We start from the raw sequence: 14,215 nt of genomic DNA on the forward strand, positions 1-14,215 counted from the left end.
TTACAACAGGTTCCATAAAAAGCACTAGCAAAGTCAGTACAAACTAAAATTTAATACAGACAATGACTTGTTTATACTTCTCTATATACTATATACTGAAATGTAAGTACAATATTTTATATTCCAATTGATTTATTTTATAATTATATGGTCAAAATGAGAAAGTCAGCAATTTTTCAGTACTAGTATGCTGTGACACTTGTATTTTTATGTCCTGATTTTGCAAGCAAATGGTTTTTAAGTGAGGTGAAACTTGGGGATACACAAGACAAATCAGATCCCTGAAAGGGGTACAATAGTCTGGAAAGGGTGAGCACCACTGAGCTAGAGGGCCTAATGTTCTTATTTTACCCCAGTGTAACCCCAAAAATCATGGAGATTGGCTTTAAAATCATGAAAATTTAATATATATATATTTTATATATATATATATTTTAAAATTTGACTTCTGGTTTCTGAGCACTTAGGTGCACTCAGGTCATATTTGCAAGATTTTCTGTGCAACCGTGAGGGCTAGAAACTTTTTATATGAAATCTGAGATTGCCATGTAATCACTTGTCTCCAGGATTTGGGGTAGTAAGATAACCATCAAATATTAAGAGACATGATAAAATTGAGAAAGTTGACAACAGGAAGACCACTGAGTTCACTGGAATTACTCTTCATTTCAGGTAGTTTTCACAGCAGTGTTAATTTGAGTGATTTGCACCTAGATTAGCCTTGCCTGGGTGTGGGCAGCCATGCTGCAAAACCGTATTCAATTTACTGTGTCCTTACTGGTGCTCCACTGTGATTGCTCTTACCATGAGGGATTGCTGGCTGTGGGGTAGTGGGCTGAAATTATCCTGTGCTCAGGCTGTTGGGGGCCTGATTTGGGATTTTTGAATGTTTAGGATTGACAATATATCTATGCCTCTCAATTTCCCTGTTCCTCACCCCCTCTTTCCTGTCCCTGCACATCCCTATGCCCACCCCTACCCTGTCCCTTGCCATCACTTCATCCACAGTCCACTCCACCCCCTCCCTCACCACCATCATGCCCTTGCCACCACCATATCCGCTGCTGTCACCGTGCCCGGGGCCCACCCCATCCCTCACTGTCGCCACCTCGCCTGTCGCCCTTGTGCTGCCATCTGGTCCTGGAGCAATTATATTGGGGGGGGGGGGGGGGAGGAGAGAAGAGAGAGCCCTTGAACCTGTGAACCCTGTATATGATGGAAACCACTTCAAGCCGGGGGAGCAACAGTACCCCCAGCACCCCTAGTGCCAGCACCTAGCCCCCTTGCTCACCCCAGCTGGCTACTGCGCCCTGCCCCTAGTGCCGCCTGTCTCTTTAAACCCTACTAAGAGCCAATGACTAATCAGCGTTCTGTCCCCGCCCCCTCGTGAATATTCCTCCCTGGAGAGAGGCCGCGCTGGGCGCCGTATGCTAATCACAGCTGCTGATCTCTGACGCGCAATCACACCACGAGCCGCCTCGCCCGCTGATTGGCCGGCGGGGACCTGGTCTCATTGACAACAAGCCGAGGAAGCGCGCGGGCCTGGCTCCCCTGGCACGCAGGTGGGGGCGGGGCCGGCCCGAGCCGAGATGGCGGCGGGTGCTGGGAGCCTTCGCTGAGGCGGTGCCCGGCTGGCGGAGGGTTAATGCGCTGGGCGCCCGGCTGGGGCGGGACCGTGTGCGGAGTCGGGGAGCGGGATGGGGAGCCGCGAGCTGGGCATGGAGGCCATGGAGACCCTGACCGAGCTGGGGGACGAGCTCACCCTGGGGGACATCGACGGTGAGCCCGGGGAAGCCCGCGGAGCAGGGGGCTCCTCAGTGGGGCACCGCTGTGCGTGGCTGGGCTGGGCTGTGCTGTGCTGGGGAGCTGTGCCCGGGCTGTGCCCATCTCACTTGTGGAACTCCTGGCTGGGGGATGTTGCCAAGGCCAAAAGTGCAAGGGTGTTAAAAAGGGAACTAGATAAGTTCCTGGGAGACGGGTCTGTCAGTGGCCATTAGCCGGGATGGGCAGGGATGGAAACCCGAGCTCCGGGTGAGCCTAAACTTCTTCGTGCCAGAAGCTGGTGCTGGAAGACGGGTGGATCGCTCGTTGCCCTGTTCTGTACGCTTCCCTTGTTACTCTGGCATAGGCCACTGTCAGCAGACGGGACGGTGGGCTGGATGGATCATTGGTCTGACCCAGGAGAGCCTCTCTTATGTGGTAGGGGCATGGAGGAGGGTACTGATGTGTGCCCAGGTGGTGCCCACCCCTTGGAACGCACGGGGGGCGCTACCGTGTATGCCGAGGACGGGTGGCTGGGCTGTGCTTGCGTCTGGGGCTGGCGTCAGCATGTGTGTTTTCAAGCTGTGCCCACTCTCCTCTAAGGTATGTGGGGGATGTGTGGCCAGCTTGTGGCCCTCCCCACGGAGTACCTGGCAGGGGAATGAAATGTGTGGGGTTCACTAACGCATATGTGGCCATTCTGTGTCCATCCACCCTGGGTGGGCTGTGTAGCATAGACTTGATGTACATGTGGTAAGCCTGTGATCACCTGCCCAGGATATAGTGGGGCAATATCAGACAGTAACACTACCCGCAACCTTCTGAGTTTAGTGAGTGAGGTAAAACTGGCTCCTTTTGATATGTTACTTCCTCCTGTGATATGTGTGTTGAGGCCAACCCCCAGTCCTGGATACATGTGCCTCTGGGGAGAACATTTATGTGCCCACCTGGGAATGTCTGGTTGCTCCATAGATATGAGTCACGTTTGGTGAAACTGTTCACATCCTGGGTAGGTGTGCAACATTTGAACTATTCACGGGTCTTTCTATGATGTGCCTGCAGTATTCCTACATGCCTCCCTGTGAAGCAGCACTAACATAGTATGGCTAGCATGGTAGTTGCCCTCTAGAAACCTCCTTTCTGTTAGCATCATGGATTTGTCTGGGTCAGGGGACTTCCTCTAGGGATTAAAGGTGTGCGAGCTTGCTTTTTTCCTGTATCCCTACTGACTACATTGTTGTATTATGGATGGGTAGAATGTGTCCCTCAGAGCAGCATCTATGTACCACTCTGTCAGTTTAAGATGCTTATATAAGAACTTGCCATGTGGCTCTCTCTGTCTAAAAACACTAATTCTTTGTGTGGGAGCAGTCATGTCATTTGATGAACAGTTCTGTTGAACTTGAATCCATTGCTTTTTTTAGGTGTTTTTTTAGAGGGAGTGACTCACTGTGCATGGCACTTGGATACCCTGGTGGTGAGCGTGGTATAGGAACCTATATGGAACATATTAGAATAGTGACCTTTCATTCTGGGACAGGTGCTCTGTCCCTGGTCTAGTAGGTCCCATACCTTTTTTTCTAGTTCTTGCTTTTACCTTCCAGCCAGTATTACCCAGCAGTACTAGGGACTAAAAATAGCTTTCTTAGAATCAAAGAAATTAGAGATGGAAGAGCTCAATTAAGTCACTGAAATCGAGGCTTGGCTGTTTCCAACAGTATATTCCCCAGGGCTTTTTCAAAGTCTGTTTCAAATGACTCAGGTGATTTGCCTTTCACTAATTGCAATGAGAGGTTATTCTACAGATCATGTATTTTACTTTGTTCAGTTTCATACTGTTGTTCCTTGTTAGGTCTCTTTGGATCACACTAAACTTTTCCACCTCTTCCTTACTGTTTATACTTTTCATGTTTGTAGAGAACGCAGATGCTGGGGCAGTGTGGGAGAGGAGGGGAATCTACTTTCCAGCAACCTGGGACACCCAAAAACGTAGCCTGAACAAATGAGAGCTAATTACTTACTGCTTGACAAACAGCTTTTGTTGACTCACCGCTGACTAGGGACTGAAAATGAAAACTGACCTGCAGAAGAAAGTGGAGATTCACCAATCTGGGCTGCCATTGGGATAAATGCCTTTTCTTGCTTTGCTCCCCAGTTGTGCCCTTGGGTGCATGTGGCTGAGGCAGTTGGTGTCTAATGGATGCAATACGGTCAGGTATCCTTGAGTAGTAATTGCAAATTATAGCCTTGGACAAATCTGTTATGGTTTCTTTCTACTTCCCAATCTATAAAATGGGGATCATATTCTTATCTTGTGATAAGTTGTGATAAGGTTTAATGACAATAATTAATGTTTGTGATGTACACCGAAGATATAAAGTGTTACTCCATGTCAGCATAAATAATATATGCTCTCCCTGTGGAGCTGCATGAGACACAACTACAATTTGGAAATTGAGACGAGGTAAATTCTAATCAGTCTTGAGTCAGATGGTTGCACCCACGATAAAGTGCAGTTAAAAGCAAATGAGAAGCTTATCATAGAGGGAGAGAAGGGGAAGCCCAGGAGCCTTTTTTTCTTCAACAGATTGTGGTTCCAGGTGCTTAGCAAATGATTTCCACGAGCTCAGTGGTTTGGCTTTCTTTAAAACTTGGCAGCAAATGTACTGTTTAATGTTATTTTTTGTATTTAATTGAAACGATTTTAATAGATTGTCAGTTTCAAATTTAATTTTAAATAGATTTGTTTTAAAATAAACATGTATTTATTTAAATAAAAAAAATGTAAAAAATCAATTTGCCTCCACTTTGGAGGAAAAGAGTATAGGTGGAAGCAATGTGGGTGCGCACAAATTTCCAGTCACCATCCGGAGAGGGGAGAGAATTGTAAATTCAAGTGTTGGACTAGTTCTTTGTATTTGTTTAATTTGTAAAGAGCTCAGCTTCTTCACTGATGTGAGTACAGTATTAAATCGTAGGTGGACTCAATTTCACAGCATCTTGTTGACATTGTACTGGTACTTGTTTCTTAGAACCGTGTTCTGTAATAACTTGTCTGGTTCCTCTTTAGTGGTTCACTCATTTCAAACACACAAGGATATATATAATCTGTGCAAAATAGGTTCATCATTCAGTTGCTACCTGTTGGCAGCCTTCCATATTCCTGATATCTTATTTTCTGGTTATTTTGAAGGTTTGCCCTCTCCTTCTTTGCTTTGGCAAATGGGTTTTAGGAGGGAGAGTTGTCTGGCTTTGTATTTCTTACTGTTCTTTGTAGTATTTTATTTTCCTTATTGTACTTCAGCTAGCAAAGCTAAATAGTTTTTGGAAGATGTTTTTGTTTCATAAACAGCCTAATTTCCTGAAATTCATCCTTTGGGGTTTTGATAAAAAAAGAGGGAAGAAAAAAAAATTCAGATTAGACACCACTTGGTTAGTGATAAAAATGGGATTTGACTTGATGAAGCAATTATATTAAAAACCAAACAAAAAATCTCCTAGGATGATTCCAAATCAGTAACTTCAGAACTGTGAATTAATGCTCCTTAATACAAGATAGTTGAAAATCAGCTCCTATATAGGAACTCCCATTCCAGAACAAAACCTTGTCCTGCCTCCAGTAATGGCCCCTGATGGATTCTTCGGAGGAAACTGAAAAGCCCCCATGTTCCTCCTTGTTGTGTAAGACTACAGCGATAAGCATACAGGGTATTTTATTCGTGACCCCAGCTGGTGATCAATTTATGACAGCTTACGAAGATAAATATCTTTTGTAATTTTATCTACGTTAGCACCGTTGTAGATGTTATCCTTATTCAAAATATCTAATCCTCTTGATGTTTTCCTGTTTGCTTCCATAGTATTTTGTGACAGATTCAATGCTGCATAAAAATATATGCCCTTCATTAACCTGGCTAAAACCACAGTTAGTTTGATTAGTCTTTTGCCCCATGTGGTAGCTGTTTCTCTCGGATAGCTGATGTGCAGAGGAAAGTAAATGATTGGTCCTCTTGCAGCCAAACTAACGTCAATTTATTCTCAGTGTATAACTAGGCTGAGAGGAGAAAAAGAATCAAAGTTTGGGCCTTCCAGACTTGACAGTTTTTTTTCTTTAAAATAGATTATCCTCACTCTTCGTGATTTATCCCATTAATTTACTTATAAGCCCATCAGGTAGAATTGTGAAAGATTAATATGGTAAGACATTTTTTGAGGATGCAAGAACCCTGGATGATGATTACTTGCTTTTTTCCCATGGAGGCTGTGCAAAGTAATTAGTTAATGTGTGCATGCCATTTTGGAGTAGTGAAGTGCTATATAAATGCTGAGTATTAAGAGCTCTTCTGCTGTCTCTATAGAAACTGATCCAAGATCTTATGAAGAGCTCTTTATTTCCCGACCCACAACCCCAACCACCAAGACAGTCTTATGGACTTGTTGCACTCTGTGGGATAAAATGGATTCTAGTGGAAGGGGCTCTGTATTAGATTCTTTTAGGGAGAAGTGATACTTCCATTTCTGATGTCTTATTCTTTGTTTTCATTGCTAGTGGGTCAGTGTTTGTAATAGAATAATCATTGCTGTAGAACTCTAGTCTGTTAGAAGGGGCATGTATTGCAGGAGATCATGGGGCATGTTTATTTTTTAAATAAAAACCTTTTAAAAAATCAACCTAAGAACTAAGTGTGGACATTGCTCCCTCTCACCAAAGCCTTGTAGTATGATGGTTCCACCAGGTCTTTGTCATTTTTTCTTTCCACTAGGTTTAAACTTTAATTTAAACAGAATTCTTATCCAAATTTCCTCACTTCTGAGACACGTATTGAGACAACTGACTACCGCTTCCCTAAACGCTTGGTGGGGGAGTAACTGTTGGGAGGCACTCTGCGTTTGTTTAGTTCCTATATGACATCTGATTGTCTTGGAAGGCAGCTGTGTTAAAATTTGGGGTTTTTTAATGTTTGCTCATTTTGGAGATTGCTTTAGTTAATTCTTGTTTGTGTGGGAGTTGTGGAACAGGCTGCAATCAGACTCAGCATGGTTAGGTGCTGCTGCAGACTCTTCTTACACAGCTCTTCTGCATCTCACTCCTGACTGTAACAACCTCCTCCCCACCACTGTTCCAGATATGATCTTTTGCTCTCTGCAAATATTGCTAAGTTAGTGTCATGTAGCCTCTCCTCCTATGCTAGTCCTGGATCATCCTGCACCTCTGCCCCCTCCTTCCCACACTCGCATAAGCCTTTGAATCCTTACCTAATGATGGTGGAGAAATGGAGCAGCATGAGATTAGCATTTAAAATGTTTTCTTATTCTTTTCAGAGATGCTGCAGTTCGTCAGCAACCAGGTCGGGGAGTTTCCGGATCTGTTTTCAGAGCAGTTGTGTGGCACCTTCCAGAGCAATGGTGGAGGTAGCAATGGTGGAACCTTGGACCATCCACTGCAGAGCTCATACAGCCAGGCGCAGCTGCAGTCCTTCCCATCCACCGCTGCCTCTCCCCAGCTCCAGGCTGTGCAAGTCAAAGTGCCCCAGGCAACAGCACCTGCCCCTCAACGGTCTGCACCTCTCCTTCAGCCACGGCCCCAGCTCCAGCCCCAGCTCCAACAGCAGACTGTAATGATTACTCCAACTTTCAGCTCTGCTCCCCAGACCAGGATCATTCAGCAGCCGCTAATATACCAGAATGCAGCCACAAGTTTTCAAGGTAGCACTGGGGGGCTCAAAATGCTGGTGTTTGTATTGTAATTGCTAAAAAGAGCATGCTACCTTTCAAAGAAAACTTAGGCATGATGGATCTAGAGGATGCCATTTGTTCAGTAATTCTAATTTATGACCTGGTCTTTGGGAAATCACTTGTACCGCATGAAGAGTTTCTGAATGAAGGGTACTTTTACTCAGATTCAGTGGGCAAGACAGAAAAATTAGTGTGTGGGTTCTTAACTTTCTTAACTCCTTTCATATGATCTATTTGTGACTGTTTTCCACTTGCTCGCCTCAAATGTAGCCCCACAATCCTTAGCACTGGCTTCTTGGATGGCTTTGTAGGTGGTGCTTTAGGAATGACGGTGATAGTTTACTTTTCTAGCGCTCCCAGCTGTGGGAGCAAAGGATAAACCCATGACCTGAACTCTCATCCCCTCCCTGGTGGCAGTATGTTTTGCCATTCGATGGTTGAGGTGTCTTTCTGCTGTGACAGTGTGCCCAAGGCAGTAAAATAAAGGACTAAGGTGTGTGGTCTGAGAGTTGACGTACTCAATGCTTCTAGTGAGTAGAGGCACTTCCCAGGAGGTTGAATTGGAAGAAATCTTACCTTAGCGGCGAGGAGCCCTAGTCCATGGACCAGGACCCCATTGAGCGAGGTGCTGTACAAACACAGAACAAAAAAACAGTTCCTGCCCCAAGGGGCTAAAATAATAACAGTGAGCTCTCATTAAGGTCAGCCATCATAGTTGTCCATTGCATAGGCACTGGATTCTGTTCTCACTTCAGGGGCTAAGGGCTCACTGTGAGGGGTAAGTCACAGGGAGTGCTCATGGCAGCATTGTAGGGAAGGCCTGTCCAGAGACACTGTATTCAGTAAGTATTCAGTAGGCAAAAGGGTGCTCAGCCTCTACCTCCCACGACCTCGCCATTCAGCTGCTCCCAACTGGTCCTCAGTGCACCCCAGAATCTTTTGTGCTAGATCCAGTGCCATCAAGAGAATTGGCACGATAGTTCACGGGGTAGTGGTGGTGTCTGAATGAACGCTGGTCATGAGTTACCTACTCAGCAGTTTATGCTCTCCCTAGGTGTCTCAAACCCCAGACTGAGAACCTCTCTGCTGGGCTGTCCCTTACATCTTTTTCTCTTTTTCAGTGCTTCAGCCTCAAGTTCAGAGCCTGGTGACGTCCTCCCAAGTTCAGCCAGTCACCATCCAGCAGCAGGTGCAGACTGTGCAGGCTCAGAGGGTGTTCACACAAGCTGCCAATGGCACCATCCAAACGCTAACCCCCGCCACAATGCAGACAGTAGCTGCTCCTCAAGTCCAGCAAGTTCCAGTAAGTAAAAATATGGAATATGCAGAGAAGGGAGTACCTAGTGTCCTCTGCAAATATAGTGGGGAAGGCATAATTTGCAGAACTTCAGAACCCGGATCCATCAGAGGAGGATATTGCAGCAGCAGGCTTCATTACTTGACTGATCCAAGGATGGGGTGTGGTGTCTGGGGCTGGCTGAGGCTTAATTGTGTGATTGGTGCTAGACTGGGGTTACTCTGGGATACTGGGTTGTTGGGGGTGGAAAGTGATTCTAACCAGTCTTTCTACCTTCCAAAACCATTTTGCTTTATTTAAATCAGGCAAAAGAGCTCCTTACTGTGAACGTACCACTTGGCATATTTCATGTCACATAACACAATTGGAAGTAGCGCTGGGCAAACGTCACAAGGTTCTGTTTGACTAAGCACCTAGAAGTCTAGCTGCAGTTACATTATCCTAAATGTCCAAGCTGCTTTGGTCAGCCAAACCAGATTGGAAATTGCATGCTAGAAGTCTTTTATGTAAGATTTCTAATTCTTCCGACTTTTGGTTAGGCTGCCAATAACCTGTCTGCTTCTTCTATTCCTGTTAGAATTTCACTGGTGCAGATGTTAGAGCACTTTCCACTGTGAACTTCTGCCATATGGAACATCTTGTATTTCTCTGCTTCTTCAACTATCAAATCTTTTTTGAAAATATACTCACGAGTAAAGGGATCTGTTTTCTCCCTTTGCTATTATGTGAAGTGCTTCCTGGTAGGGGATGTACTCTGTATGAAAGAGTTTACTGAGGTTAAGCTAAATTGTATCATGCCACTTCTTGTCCCAGCCAGAATCAGGAATGGTGGAAGCAGCTGCAAAAATGGAAAAGCAATAAGGCCTATTAGGGTAAAGGGTAACCAGTCTTTACAGTTGGCTTCAATTTGAGTGAAGTTTGGCTTACCTGGTTATTTCAGCCAAACTAGATAAAACCTGACCTTTATTCTCAGGCCATAGATCAGAATCATGGAATCCTAGAAATGTAGGGCTGGAAGGAATTTAGAGAGGCCATTGAGACCAGCCTTTTGCACTGAGGCAGGACCAAGTACATCTAGACAGTCCCTGACAGGTGTTTGTCCAACCTGTTTTTAAAAACCTCCACAACCTCCCTTAAGCCTGTTGCAGAGCTTAACCATCCTTATGGTTAGAAAGTTTTTTCTAGAATCTAACCTAAATCTTCCTTCCTGCAGATTAAGCCCATTGCTTCTTGTCCTACCTTCAGTAGATGTGGAGAACAGCTGATAACCATTCTTTTTTTATAACTGCCCATAACATATTTGAAGACTGTTATCAGGACCCCCTCAGTCTTCTTTTCTCAAGACTAAACATGCCCAGTTTTTTAATCTTTCCTCATAGATCAGGTTTTCTAAATCTTTTATCATTTTTGCTGCTCTTCTCTGGACTCTCTCTGGTTTGTCCATATCTTTCCCAAAGCGTGGCACCCAGAACTGGACACAGTACTCCAGCTGAGGCCTGGCCAAGTGGAGCAGAACAGTTACCTCCAGTGTCTTACCTATGGCACTCCTGTTAATACCCACCGGAATGATAATAGACTTTTTCACAACAGCATCATATTGTTAAGTCGTATTCAATTTGTGATCTTCTTCAGAAGTACTACCACCCAGCTAGTTGTTCCCTATTTTCTAGTTGTGCATTTGATTTTTTCTTTCCTAAGTGTAGTGCTTCGTGCTTGTCTTTATTGAATTTCATCTTGTTGGCGTCAGAACAATTCTCTAATTTTTCAAGGTTGTTTTGAATTTTAATTCTATTCTCCCAAAGCACTTGCAGCCATTCCCAGCTTGGTGTCATCTGCAAATTTTATAAGCATACTTTCTATATCATTATCCAAGTCATTAATGAAAATATTGAATTGTACTGGACCCAGGACTGGCCCCTGTGGGACCCCACTATGTATGCCTCTCTGTTCTGACAGCAAATGTTTGATAACTACTCTTTGAGTACAGTCTTGCAACCACTTGTGCTTCCACCTTAGAGTAATTTTCCCTAGTTTGCTCATGAGAATGTCCTGTGTGACTGTGTCAAATGCCTTACTAAAAATCAAGCTATACCATGTCTAAAGCTTCCCCTATCTGCTAGGCCAGTAACTCTATCAAAGAAAAAAATTGGTTTTGTTTGGCATGACTTGTTCTTGACAAATCCATGTTGGGTATACCTTGTAACTCTGTTATCCTTTAGATGCTTACAAATCGATTGTTTAATAATTTGTTCTAGTATCTTGCCAGGTATCAGTTAGGGTGAATGGTTTATAATTTCCCAAGACCTCTTTGTTCCTCTTTTTAAAGATAGGTACTATGTTTGCCCTTCTGCAGTCCTCTGGGATTTCACCATGCTCCATGAATTCTTGAAGATGATAGTAACTGTTCTGAAATTGCTTCAACTAGTTCCTTACATACCCTAGGATGAATTTCATCAGGCCCTGCTGACTTGAATGCATCTAATTTATCTAAATATTCTTGAATCTGTTCTTTCTCTATTTTGGCTTATTGTCAATATTATGTTGAATATCTGGTCACCATTTACTTTTTAGTAAAGACTGATGCCAAATAGACATTAAACACCTCAGCTTTCTTGGGGTCATCACTTATTAGCTTTCCTTCCCTGCTAAATAGACGACCTACGTTTTCCTTTGTCTATCCTACGCTCCTACTGTTTTTGAAGAACCTCTTCTGACTACCTTTCATGTCCCTTGCTATAACTCATTTTGTGCCCTAGCCTTTCTGATTTTGTCCCTACATGCCTGTGCTTTCTTTGTACTCCTCCTTAGTAGTTTGTCCATGTTTCCATTTTTTTTAGGATTCCCTTTTGATTTTCAGATCGTTAAAGAACTTTTGATGGAGCCATATTGGCTTCTCACTGTTCTTCCTATCTTTCCTTTGCATCAGGATAGTTTGCAGTTGTGCCTTTATATTTGTCTCCTTGAGAAACTGCCCGCTCTCCTGAGCTCCTTTATCCCTTTGATTGATTCCTCTCATTTCATAATCACTTTCACCCAAATTGCCTTCCACCTTCAGATTCACAATCAAACCTTCCCGGTTGACCAGAATCCAATGTAAAATGGCTGCCCTGTTATGTCCTCCACTTTTTAAAATAAAAAGTTGTCCCCTGTACATTTCAGGAATTTACTGAAGATTTTGTGTGTTGCTGTATTACTTATCTAACAGATGTCTCAATAGATAAAGTCCTCCATTACTGTCAGGGTTTGTGTTTTGGGTAGTGTTCACTGCCACCTCCTCCTGACTTGGTGGTGTCTAATGCCATCAGAACTGTTGTGTTCAAACCAGGTGGCTGCCAGAGGCTGTCTATCCCTGTTAGATACTGAGTGCTTACCCCAGTAGATGGGGTGCGTTCTCAGGGGAGCCAATTATAGGTGCAACTGCTGGAGAGAGGGAAACTTACTCTCACTTGTTTATTTTTGCATGTGAATTTCCCCATACAAATTGACATGACGTGAAAATCAAGGGCACTTTTGTTCTTCTGTTCCTCTTCCCCTTCTTCCATTTGTGTGTACGGGTTGTTTCATTGTGGAGTTGACTTCTGATATGTTTGGAGAAAGTCTTGGTGGTGCAGGGTGAGGGAAATAGGGTTTACAGACCCCATTCTTTTGCCACCTACCAACTCTTCACGCAGTTGTGTGGATATAGGTCTCTTATGTGACAGAGTTTATGGTTACTGGAGACAGATGTATTTCCTGTTGCTCATCTGCTGTGTTCTGATATTTTATAACCTCTAGGTCCTGGTCCAGCCTCAGATCATAAAGACAGATTCTCTTGTCTTGACAACTTTGAAGGCAGATGGTAATCCTGTTATGGCTGCAGTTCATAATCCTGCCCTCACTACACTGACCACCCCTATTCAGACAACAGCACTGCAGGTACCGGTATGAACCTCTCCTCTGAGTTGTTGCTTCTCTCTTTTGTTAAGTATTCGTTAGTGCTCCCCGTGGGTGACAGTCGGGGGGAGGAGATTGAGTGCTGCCCTGAGCATGCCTGAGAAGAGGGATGTCTCTCATCATGATCTCATCAAGGCTGAACATGCTGCTTGTGCATTTTTGGCAGTCTCTGCTGACCAGAGAGCAAAGACCAAAAGTAGACTCCTGTTTTCCTTTTTCCTGCATTAACAGGAGAGGAACATGACCTAATAATCCACTGCCATTTTAAACCTCAAAGGAAGAGAGCACTCAGAATTAAAAGGCAGCAAACTTAAAATAGCTCAAAGAAACCTTAATGCATAATCTGTGGAACTTGTTACTACTGGATATTATTGAGGCAAGTGGCATGGTAAATTTAAAAACCAAGACATCTATGTGAACAGCATCTTCAGTGACTCTTAACTGTAATAGCTATTACAGGAGCTGTCAGGCATGCTTCATGGCATAAACAGATCACTGACTCAAAGAGAAAATCTCCCTCTTTCTCCTGGAAAGGATCTAGTATTGCACAAGACTGGTTCATGATGAGAAGGTTTCTTTTTCTCCCAAAGCATCTACTGTTGGAGACAAATTTACAGCATAGGTTAATCACTGGCTTGTTCTGGCATGGTAGCTGGGTTTATTGGGTAGTTGTGAGCAAACTGTAAATTGCATTGTCAAAACATTGGCTCCTTTAAAAAAGAGGAGTCGCCATCCTTGCTTGCAGAAGGCCATCCGGCAGAGCAGCACGATGATTTAAAGCGGTTATAAAATAGAAAGGTGGGCCATACTTGTTAGCTGGTGGAATTATGCATTTTTCCATTTCTCCCACAAAGGGACTCTCAAGGAGCTTTATTTCTCATTGTATAAAGGTGGCTTTGGAGATCCATTGGTTAGTACAAAGGATTCCGGGAGCCAGCAGGATCCTGGGTTTGTTCTTCACTTTTTCAATTGAAAGTGACTCAACACTGGTTAAAAGCCTCAGGTCGGCAATCTTGGAGAACAAAGTGCTTTCTCCCTACAGATATTGGTATGGGCGATGGCATTGCTCTAATAATGTGTCTTACCCTAAATCTGGGGATGGGGTGCGGCATCTAAAGAGAGGGGGGTGCATTTCCTTGGTCTCTGTAAACCTTTTATTTCCTGATTCTACGCTTCGTCTTTTCAGACTCCTGTTATATCATGTGCAACTTGGCTGTTACCAGTAATAATATTTGTTCGCTGCCTTTTTAGACCTTAGTTGGCAGCAATGGGACCATTTTGACCACAATGCCCATGATGATGGGACAGGAAAAGATGCCTATCAAACAGGTGCCTGGTGGGGTTAAGCAACCAGAACCGCCCAAAGAAGGAGAGAGGAGGACGACCCATAACATCATCGAGAAGCGGTACCGGTCATCTATAAACGACAAGATCATTGAGCTGAAGGACCTGGTTATGGGAACAGATGCCAAGGTAAAGCAATGAAAG

The 14,215-nt window shown here is 44.0% G+C and overlaps 1 protein-coding gene across 2 annotated transcripts in view; it reads left to right on the forward strand.

Moving 5' to 3' along the window:
- Nucleotides 1-1,534: 1,534 nt before the first annotated feature.
- The window catches only part of SREBF2 (sterol regulatory element binding transcription factor 2), a 35,278-nt gene continuing 22,597 nt past the window's right edge, over nucleotides 1,535-14,215 (forward strand). The window contains exons 1-5 of one of the 2 annotated variants that reach the window (XM_067559597.1): nucleotides 1,535-1,779; nucleotides 7,084-7,467; nucleotides 8,619-8,800; nucleotides 12,569-12,715; nucleotides 13,979-14,200. In XM_067559597.1, the coding sequence (XP_067415698.1) occupies nucleotides 1,698-1,779; nucleotides 7,084-7,467; nucleotides 8,619-8,800; nucleotides 12,569-12,715; nucleotides 13,979-14,200 (1,017 nt within the window). In that variant the 5' untranslated portion in view covers nucleotides 1,535-1,697. The remainder of the gene's footprint in view (nucleotides 1,780-7,083; nucleotides 7,468-8,618; nucleotides 8,801-12,568; nucleotides 12,716-13,978; nucleotides 14,201-14,215) is intronic. The other variant, XM_067559598.1, reaches the window with a different exon arrangement.

Source organism: Emydura macquarii, unplaced genomic scaffold (assembly GCF_026122565.2).
Source record: "Emydura macquarii macquarii isolate MOO-44397 ecotype Brisbane River unplaced genomic scaffold, CSIRO-AGI_Emac_v2 contig_2205, whole genome shotgun sequence".
Classification (NCBI taxonomy): Eukaryota; Metazoa; Chordata; order Testudines; family Chelidae; genus Emydura; species Emydura macquarii.